Below are 10,347 nucleotides of genomic sequence, written 5' to 3'. Positions count from 1 at the left end.
CCCCAGGTCCTCCTGTCTCTTGGTTTACTTGCTTGTTTGGGTGGCACGCATCCTCCAGTATCTCTTGAGGCAAGGGTTTTAAAGATGTTGCATGCCTAGAAATGCAGTTATACTATTTTATACTTGAAAAATAATTTGGAAAGATATAGAAATTTAGGTGGAAAATGATTTTCCATCAAAATTTCAAAGGCATTATTCCATTGTCACCTGTCTTCCAGTGCTGCCATTGTGAAGTCTAATGTCATTTCATCCTTAAATCTTTGTGTGTATTGTTCTTCTCCCCTGCAACCTCCAGCTTACAAGGCTTTCTCTTCATCCTGAATGCTTTCAGATCGTATGGTGACACGCCTTGGTGTAGAATTCTAAAATGATGGCCCTTAACAGGCTTTTTCCATTCAGAGGCTCCCATTCTTCACTTGGTAATTTTCTTGTATTATTTATTTTAAAATGTCTCCCCCTTGTCTCTGGTCTCACCTTTTGTAACTCTAATTAGTGGCACCCCGAATCATCTGATTGACATGCTAGTTGTCTTTGGTGTCTTATTGTCAATCTCTTTGTCTTTTTTCTAGCAATTTTCTTGACTCCACCTTCTATCCTATTTATTAAATGTCCTCTTTCTTGAGCTTTGATGATCCCTTGATCCCTTTTTCCTAGAATGCCAATCTTGTGTGTGTGTGTGTGTGTGTGTGTGTGTGTGTGTGGTCTTGCTCTGTTGCCCATGTTGGAATGCAGTGGCGTGATCTCAGCTCACTGCAACCTCCACCTCCCGGGTTCAAGTGATTCTCCTGTCTCAACCTCCTGAGTAGCTGGACTACAGGCATGGGCCACCATGACTGGCTAATTTTTGTATTTTAAGTAGAGATGGGGTTTCACCATGTTGGCCAGGCTGGTCTCAAACTCCTGACATCAGGTGATCTGCCCACCTCGGCCTCCCAAAGTGCTGGGATTACAGGCATGAGCCACCATGCCTGGCCTAGAATGCCAATCTTGTTTCCTGGATGCAATCTACTCTGTCAGCTCCCAAGAATGTGACTGATAGGGGCTTCATGTTAAGCTTTGCTCTGCCCCTTCCCTCTGCTTCCTCCGAGTGCCTCTTCCCTACGTGTTCCTGGTTGTGCTGCATGTTGGTTGCTTCACTCCTGTGTTCAATGACCACGGACAGTTGGTTCATCTCCAAGGGCACAGCCCTGAAGAGCTCACTGAAGACTTCTTGCTGGCAGGGGATGATTTTAGACCGGCGGCTATAGCAGATTTTTTTTGGGCAACCCTCACCTGCAAACATGTTTAGGTCTCCTCTTGAGGGACATGTGCCCTGCCTGGGGCATGTAGGTCATGCTGCCAACTTCCTGGGAGCAGAGTCGGGAGGGGGTCTTGGGGATCTCCTCAGCGTAGGCGAAGTCTTTCTTCTTATACCTGGACCCCTTTTTAGTCCAGAGCCCCACCTCCGCCTTCTGCTGTCCTTCAGTGCCTGAGCCCAGAGCCACCTCTCTACAATTTCCCCAAAGAATAAACTTCCAGGCTCGTCTGAGGCATGCCGTGGAAGGAACCTGGGATCTCAACAGCTTCCCAGAGTGCGGATCAAGCCCTCTGGTTTGGCCCCCACTGCTCCTGCCCCATGGCCTCTGTAGTGCCAGCTGCCTCCATTTGCCCAAGCTTCTGGGTCGGGCCAAATGAATGGCCCTGATTATTAGCAGCATCCTCCCTCCTTGCCTTCACCTGTCCTTGGGTCCTAGCTTCGTCCCGTCTGTTCCCCTCACTCACATCTCAGTCTACCTATCAGGAAAATGGGGATAACAGTGGTTCCCACCTCCTGGGATTGCTGTGAAGAATAAATGAGCTCAGGGTGGTGTCATCATCGCCAAGATGGAAATGACCTGGGCAGCCCCTCAGGCAAGCCCTGTCCCCAGCATGTGTTCTGTTCTGCTCACACAAACCCAGAAAGAGGAGCCAGCCAGGTGACAGTATGAAACACACATGCTGAGTGTGCAGAGCCAGGAACTCTGTTCCCTGCACGTGCTCCAGGCCCTGCCAATGGTGCATGACCAGTCACCAGCCAAGCATGGCGCTGAGAACGTATGTGGCCTCCCTGAGGCTTTGCTCAGTCCCCTCCCTCCACACCCACGGAAAGAGGTGTGCACACATGCAAAATAGCAATAATAATAGTATGAGATGGCAGCTGAGACCTGTGCGACTGATGACAGTTTGAAAGAAGGATGAGCAGGCTCTCTGCCATCTGCCCACCGACTTTTCAAGTTACTTTTACCCACCTTCAAAATTACATCTGCTTTTAGCAAGAATTACTGATGTGATAAAGATGGGAGTGTTCACCATGCAAGGGCAGGTAAGTTGCTCTGTGCCATTGGGGGTTTAACCCTTAAAAGGAGAGGGGTCTCCCTTCAGCTGCTGCAGGATCCTGGTAGAAGACGGCACAGATGACATGAAAATCCAGGGAGCCATGCCTGCTGCTGGGATCTGGGCTCACCCACCTCCTGCCCCTACCCAAAACTGTCAGGACACGAAGCCTTGCCCGGAGCCTCAAATGCCCAGGGGCTTGGCCAGGCCACAGACTGTGCAGTGGAATGTGTGTACACTGCCTGCTTCATCCCACAGCTGTGCCTGCCATAGGTTACCCAGCAGCAGTGGGCACGTACAATTCAGCTGAATTCAGGGAAGCCAGCAAGTGCTGGGGAATTTCAATGGATGACCTCAGCACGGTCAGGTGTCTGTTTAGAAAAATATACATGGCCAGGCGTGGTGGCTCACGCCTGTAATCCCAGCACTTTGGGAGGCCAAGGAGGATGGATCACAAGGTCAAGAGATCTAGACCATCCTGGCCAACATGGTGAGACTCCGTCTCTACTAAAAATACAAAAATTAGCTGGGCTTGGTGGCGCACACATGTAATCCTAGCTACTCATGAGGCTGAGGCAAGAGAATCACTTGAACCTGTGAGGCAGAGGTTGCAGTGAGCTGAGATGGCACGACTGCACTCCAGCCTGGTGACAGAGCAAGACTCCCTCTCAAAAAAAAAAAAAAAAGTAAGAGAAAAATATACACTTACGAGGGTGAGGCAGGAGGATCACTTGAGGTCAGGAGTTCGAGACCAGCCTGGCCAACATGGTCAAACCCTGTCTGTCTCCACTAAAAATACAAAAATTAGCTGGGTGTGGTGGTGCATGCCTGTAGTTCCAGTTACTCAGGAGGCTGAGGCAGGAGAATCGCTTGAACCTGGGAGACGGAGGGTCCAGTGAGCAAAGATTGGGCCACTGCACTCCAGCCTGGGTGACAGAGCAAGACTCCGTATCCAAAAAAAAAAAAGCAAACAACAACAAAAGAACATTTAATGTACACGATGTGGTAGAAGAAAAGCACTTATTAGTGAGAATCACCGCCTCCTCCTAAGAAGAGGGTGTCCCCTACTGCAGAGTGCTTTGCTTCTTAATCAGGCTCAGGAGGGAGGGCCTGAGGCCATTGAGACCATGCCTGGAACAAGGAGGCAGACAGCCAGGCTGGTGACTACAGAGGGCCACCCACACACAGGGGGTGGAGCCAGCACCTCTGTGCTCTGCCTGTGAAGTGGCTGGCAGTCCTTCCCAGGAGGGTGTGAGCTGAGGTGTCCTGGGTGCACCAGCTAGCCCACGGCACAGAGCCTGCCTGCTGGTCTCTACCCACAGGGGATCCCCTGCTGCTCCAGCATCAGATTTGGGACGCCCCCCTTGCCCCAACCAGAGGGCATCAGCGACGCCTAGGTAAGTGCTCATCTTAGGGACAAGTAAGAACATAATCAACTGCAGAAATGTCTGCAGGTCTGGTAGGCTCTGCCTCTGCTGCCCCATGCAGACCTCAGCCCAGGGCACCTGTCCTGGTGCTGCGCTGGCTGTGTTGTGGATCTGCCCCTCCAGGGCTGGCCTTGTAGACCCTGACCCAGGGAGCAGCTGGGCTGGCCCCACGTACAACCAGCAGCAGGCAAGGGTGGGACAGAGCCAGACTGCAGCCTCCCCCAGGCATGGCTTTGACTGTTTTAAAAAACTTAAAATGGCCGGGCATGGTGGCTCACCCCTGTCATCCCAGCACTTTGGGAGGCCAAGGTGGGTGGATCACCTGAGGTCAGGAGTTCAAAACAAGCCTGGCCAACATGGTGAAACCCCGTCTCTACTAAAAATTCAAAAATTAGCTGAGTATGGTGGCAGATGCCTGTAATCCTGGTTGCTCAGGAGGCTGAGGCCCAAAAATTGCTTGAACCCAGGGGGCAGAGGTTGCAGTGAGTGGAGATTGCACCACTGCACCCCAGCCTGGGCGACAGAGTGAGACTGTCTCAGAAAAACCCAAAAAAACAAAAGAACTAAAAATGTCCTTCATGCTTGGAGTCAAACATTCAAACAGAATAAAGGAGACAATGGGAATGTTACCTACCCCAGACCCCAGGTCTCTTACCTGGCGGTCTCAGTCAGCTCAGGCCACTATGAAAAAGGATCACAGACTGGGTGGCTTATAAATAGCAGGCATTTATTTCTCATAGTTCTAGAGGCTGGAAGTTCCAGATCAAGGTGCCCGTATGGTTGGCTCCTGGGGAGGGCTCTCTTCAGGTTGCAGTTGGCCACATGGCAGAGAAAGAGGAAGAGAGCTTGGGGTCTCCATCCTCTTGACCTAACCTCTCAAGGGTCCCACCTCCTAATGCCATTGCACTGGGGCTGATAATTTCTACATATGAATTTGCGGGGAGGAGTACAGAAACATTTGGTTCATAGCACCGGAGGAAACATACGAATGTCCATGTTTTATGCATCCTACCAGGAATTTCTGTGTGCACACACACATACACTCATTCGAACAAATGAGATAAGTCTAGAACATACCCTCTAGCTTCCTCTTTTTCACGAAACAATATACTCTGAAGATTGCTGCATTTCACAGACCTAAATATACCTCCTTCTTTTTTTTGTTTTAGACGGAGTTTCACTCGGAGTTGCCGAGGCTGGAGTGCAATGGTGTGATCTCGGCTCACTGTAACCTCCGCCTTCCAGGTTCAAGCGAGTCTCCTGCCTCAGGCTCCCGAGTAGCCAAGATTACAGGCGCCCGCCATCACGCCCGGCTAGTTTTTGTATTTTTAGCACAGATGGGGTTTCACCATGTTGGTCAGGCTGGTCTCGAACTCCTGACTTCAAGTGATCCACCTGCCTCAGCCTCCCAAAGCGCTGGGATTGCACCAGGAGAGCCACCACGCCCAGCCACCGCCCTCTTTTTCAATGACTGCATGGTAATGCAGACCTGACCTAGGGATGTGATGTAATTAATCCTGATAGTTCTTAAGTTGTTCCTATCCTTTTCCAATCACTACAATGCTTTGATGAGCTTCTGTATTACATGTCTTGACAAGACTGTGAAGTGGGCTTGCCGGGCCAGAGCACATATGTGTGCGGTTCTGCTAAATGTGACTACATTCCCCCATGGAGCATGTCCCTTCAGCTCACTCGAAAGGCCATTGTCAAAGTTTGGAACTTGCTGATCTGATAGTGGAAAGTAGGATCTCATTGATATTTCAGTTTGCGTTTCTCTGATTGTGATGACACTCAGCATATTTTAAAATGTTTAGAGGCATTTTTCTTCTCTGTGAAGGATTTCTTCCCGTTGCCCATTTTTCAATTCAGTTGTTGGATTTCTTTCTTTGATTTATAGTGGCCCTTTGCCTGTGCCATAAGTTACATATATTATTATGCATAAGATTCTGTTTTCACATACACTTAAGTATACCTTATTCTTTTTCATGACTGCAGGGTAAATTCCATCTTAGGAATGTGCCATATTTTTTTTCTATTTATCTTTTTTTTTTTTTAACTTTAAGCAGGATGTTTTCTGCCATGCAGATATATTTTTTTCTTATCTGGTAGAATAAATCAATTATGTTGCTATGGCCACAGGGTTTTGCAAGATCATTAAAGAGTTCAACCCTCTCCGAGATTACAGGTGTGTGTGTGTATGTGTGTTTGAGACAGTCTTGTTCTGTCACCCAGGCTGGACTGCAGTGGCACAATCTTGGCTCACTGCAGCCTCCACTTCCTGGGTTCAAGCAATCCTCCTGCCTCAGCCTCCTGAGTAGCTGGGACTGCAAGCACACCACCATGCCCAGCTGACTTTTGTATTTTTAGCACAGTAGGAATTTCATCATGTTAGCTGGGCTGATCTCAAACTTCTGACCTCAAATGATCTGACCGCCTTGGCCTCCCAAAGTGCTGGGATTACAGGCTTGAGTCACCGCGCCTGGCCAACAGTTGTTTTTTTTTTTGTTTTAATCATTTTCTTCCGGTATTTTTTTGGTTTCCATCTTTGATCCATCAGGCTTCTTCTGGAGGGAGTGGCCAGCATGACTCCATAAAGCCACATCCCCAATATAGTAAAAGGCTGTCTGGAAGGCTGTCTGGGCCCCAGCTTTGCACCCCACGGTCAGGTCACTGTGTCTGGGTGGAATTGTCCCCTAAACACAGTCCCACTGAGAGGTGAAGCCAACGGGACTTCCTGGGTCCAATGGGGAGTTGGAGAACTTTTGTGTCTTACAAGAGGATTGTAAAACGAACCAATCAGTGCTCTGTAAAATGGACCTATCGGCGCTCTGTAAAATGGACCAATCAGCAGAATTCTAAAACTAACCAATCCCAGCTAGGATTGAGAAAAGGGCATTCTGATAGTACAGGAACAGGACATGGGAGGGGACAAATAAGGGAATAAAAGCTGCCTCTCCCCTCCCCCAAGCCAGCAGCGGCAACCTGCTCGGGTCTTCTTGGATGCTGTGGAAGCTTTGTTCTTTTGCTCTTCACAATAACTCTTGCTGCTGCTCACCCTTTGGGTCCTTGCGGTCTTTGAGAGCTATAACACCCGGAAGGCCCAGGGTTCCATTCTTGAAATCAGCCAGACCACGAACCCACCCCAAGAAACCAACTCCAAACACACCGCTCGCTCCTATTACAAGCACAATGTTCTCAGAGCTGGGAACTGGGCTCAGGCTGGCTTCCAATTGGTCACGCTGGCGGAGGAAAGGCCCACCGCGCTGTGTGAGGTGAAGGCAAGGCCGCTCTAGGTTTGTGCCGCCTGGTTTTTGCCAGCCCCTCTTTCTCCATCTCCCCCAGGGACACCACCACCGTTCATATGTGAGCTGCTGCTTTGTGTCAGGAGCTGCTATGGCCCAGGATGGGACAATGGGCGCACTTGGGAGGGCCTGCATCGTGGCACATTGCAGGGGCCTCGCTGAGTCTAGTAGAGAATCCGGCCTGAGCCCTGGCCAGCAGTGGGAGCCATCCAGGACCTGGGGAGGGAAGGCAACTGCCAGGGGGAACGGTACGTACAAAAGGGTGCCCCGCAGGGCACAGCGGGCCACTGAGGACCGAGTCTAGCGGTGCCTACCGAGATCCACTGCTGAGACCACGACGCAGCACACAAGGCACACAGTCCCAGGCAAAACCGAGCGAAATAGAGGACCCCCTGCACACCCGTCGGCCAGGCACAGCGCAGGCGCAAGAACGCAACCACCCAGACCTCACACCCAAAGAGCGAGAGCTGGCGGACCTTGTGCGGCAGGCCAGCGCCTCGGGGAACGGCCGGGTTCTGGCACCTGTCGTGCTCAGGCTCCAGTTCTGACTTAAAAACTCTGATGCTCACGCCTGTAATCCCAGCAGTTTGGGAGGCAGAGGCCCACGGATCACGAGGTCAGGAGTTCGAGACCAGCCTGGCCAACATGGTGAAATCCCGTCTCTACCAAAAATACAAAAATTAGCTGGGCTTGGTGGGCACCTGTAATCCCAGCTACTCTGGGAGGCAGGAGAATCCCTTGAAACTGGAAGGTGAACCAAGATCACCCCACTGCCCTCCAGCCTGGGAGAAAGAGTGAGACTCTATCTCAAACAACAACAACAAACTCTAATGCTGTTTTCTCATCTATAAAAGGTGGTGACACTACAGCAGCCACTGACTCTGTGAACCCTCAGATCAGCAAGCACTTCTTGGGTGGGTGTGTTACAGGAGAGGGGTCCCAATCCAGATCCCAAGGGATGGTTCTTGGATCTTGGGCAAGAAAGAATTCAGGGCGTTTCCACAGAATAAAGTGAAAGTAAGTTTATTAGGAAATTAAAGGGGTAAAAGACCGGCTACTCCATAGACAGAGCAGCCCCAAGGGCTGCGGTTTGCCCATTTTAATGGTTATTTCTTGAATATATACTAAACAAGAGGTGGATTATTCATGCCTCCCCTTTTCAGACCATATAGGGTAACTTCCTGATGTTGCCATGGCATTTGTAAACTGTCATGGTGGTGGTGGGAGTGTAGCAGTGAGGACGACCAAAGGACACATCTTGTTGCCATTTTGGGTTTTAGCCAGCTTCTCTACAGCAACCTGTTTTATCAGCGTGGTCTTTATGACCTGTATCTTGTGCCGACCTCATATCTCATCCTGTGACTTAGAATGCCTTAACCGTCTGGGAATGCAGCTCAGTAGGTCTTAGCCTTATTTTACCGGCCCCTGTTCAAAATGGAGTTGCTCTGGTTCAAATGCCTCGGACAGGTGCAGAGGGAGGGTGGTGAGTGGAGCCCACCCACCACCAAGTCACACGCACCCACACTCCTGAATCGTATTTTCTAGGCATCTTACTAATTTAATCCCCACAACAACGAGCTGCGGAGGTTGTTTCTCTCTCAGATTTCTGCATATCCTCTGTACTTGTAGGATTTGGGGGAACAAGTCAAGTTGCACAAGCTAATCCCTGAAAGGTGAGCCCCGCAGCCCCGCAGCCCTCTCCCAGAGCCGGTGGCCTGGGTGCCAGGTCCCCGACAAATGCTGGCTCCACGGCAGCTGCCATCACTTCCCTGCGGAAGTGCCAGTCTGCAGGGCAACCCCGAGGTCCTCGTGCGGGTGACCAGCTGCGGCACGGCCAGCTCGGCCCAGGGAGGGAGGGGCTGGGCCGCCCCTCAGGTGTCTCGCGAGGGCGCTTGGCGGCTCCAGCAGAGGGTCTGCATGTGAGAAGGTCGGGAAGTGCTGCTGCTTACGGGGCTGCCTTCAATTATTTCAGCTGCACCGAGGTATTTCAAAGTCAGACCAAATAAACATTTGCATCTAAAAAAGGCGAAACAGGGTCATTTGAAATAGAGAAGAAAGCCTTTCCCATATCCGGAGGGTGTGGCCCGACGTTCCAGAGCAGCGGCAAGGGTTCGCTCTGGTTTTGTGCCTGTGCCAGGGCACCTAGCCCAGCCTCTGCTTCAGGAGGGAAGTTATTTTCTTTTAAATCAAATGTGTGGCGACCTACGTTTCCTTTCCCTGATTTGCACCGTGGTCACCCTGGGCCCCCTGCTGCTGTCCGGTCCACATCTTTAAAGGGCTCTCTGTGCTTTTCCTAAGAAGGGGACCACAACACACTCGACAGTATCCACCGGTCGTGCCCAAGGCAGGAGGAAGGGCGGCGCCCCCAAACTCCCAGGCCGCCTGCAGCACCCTCCCTGCGCCCCTCTCCGCCTCTGGGGAGCATCCTGCCACCGCCCCAACCCCCCTGCCCCCACGCCAGCCCGCACCTTCTCACTCTTGGCCAGGCGCTCTGGAGACGTCTGAGAGCCAGGGTTTTCCTGAAGAGTCAGGATTGGAAGGTTGGAAGGCGGTGAGGGCATCAGGTTTTTTCTTCCCTTTTCTTCTAGCAATTACGCCCCCGTGGCTAAATTAAACTCCCATCGGCTAAATTAGGCCCAAAGGGAGAGGCACCTGCTGCTAAGCTGTGTGTGTTGTCCCCCTAGGACTTCCATCCATTGCTGAGCTCCTGACGACAGCAGACGACAGGCCGCACCCTGATCCCACCTGGTTTACAGGTGCTGTCACACAGGTACACCTTCTTGTGGATCATCAGTCACCATTTGCCCCTGGCAACAACCCTGTCTTGGAGGAAGGTCCTTGCCGACACCCGCCCCTCCCCACCCTTAAGGCTCCCTTGCTCCTTCATTCAACCATTGTTTACATTTCGTTCAGGACTGCTGACTAACACTTTCAAGCACAGCGGACCCTTAAACAACGCAGGTTCAAACTGTGCGGGTCCACCCACAGGGAGGTTTTTCTTTTTTTTTCTTTTTTTTGAGACGGAGTCTCCCTCTGCCCAGGCTGGAGTGCAGTGGCCGAATCTCAGCTCACTGCAAGCTCCGCCTCCCGGGTTTACGCCATTCTCCTGCCTCAGCCTCCTATGTGGTTTTTCAATCAGTTATACAGGCAGAGTATCCCTGCCTCTCCTGCCTCCCTTCCCACCTCCTCCACATCTTCCTTTCCGCCACCCTGAGGCACCAAGACCAGCCCCTCCTCCTCAGCCACTCAACGTGAAGATAACTAGG

The 10,347-nt window shown here is 51.4% G+C and overlaps 1 protein-coding gene across 1 annotated transcript; it reads left to right on the top strand.

Annotated features, from left to right (window-relative positions):
- Nucleotides 1-2,206: 2,206 nt before the first annotated feature.
- Nucleotides 2,207-10,028, top strand: LOC105554212 (anther-specific proline-rich protein APG). Its single transcript, XM_012000573.1, is given in 5 exon segments — nucleotides 2,207-2,341; nucleotides 3,675-3,727; nucleotides 3,729-3,749; nucleotides 9,380-9,632; nucleotides 9,766-10,028. Coding segments are annotated over 5 exon segments (381 nt in total). The 5' UTR covers nucleotides 2,207-2,314; the 3' UTR covers nucleotides 9,793-10,028.
- The last annotated feature ends 319 nt before the right edge of the window (nucleotides 10,029-10,347 follow it).

Source organism: Mandrillus leucophaeus, unplaced genomic scaffold (assembly GCF_000951045.1).
Source record: "Mandrillus leucophaeus isolate KB7577 unplaced genomic scaffold, Mleu.le_1.0 Scaffold631, whole genome shotgun sequence".
In the NCBI taxonomy this organism is placed as follows: Eukaryota; Metazoa; Chordata; class Mammalia; order Primates; family Cercopithecidae; genus Mandrillus; species Mandrillus leucophaeus.
This window is presented reverse-complemented; position numbering and strand designations above follow the sequence as displayed.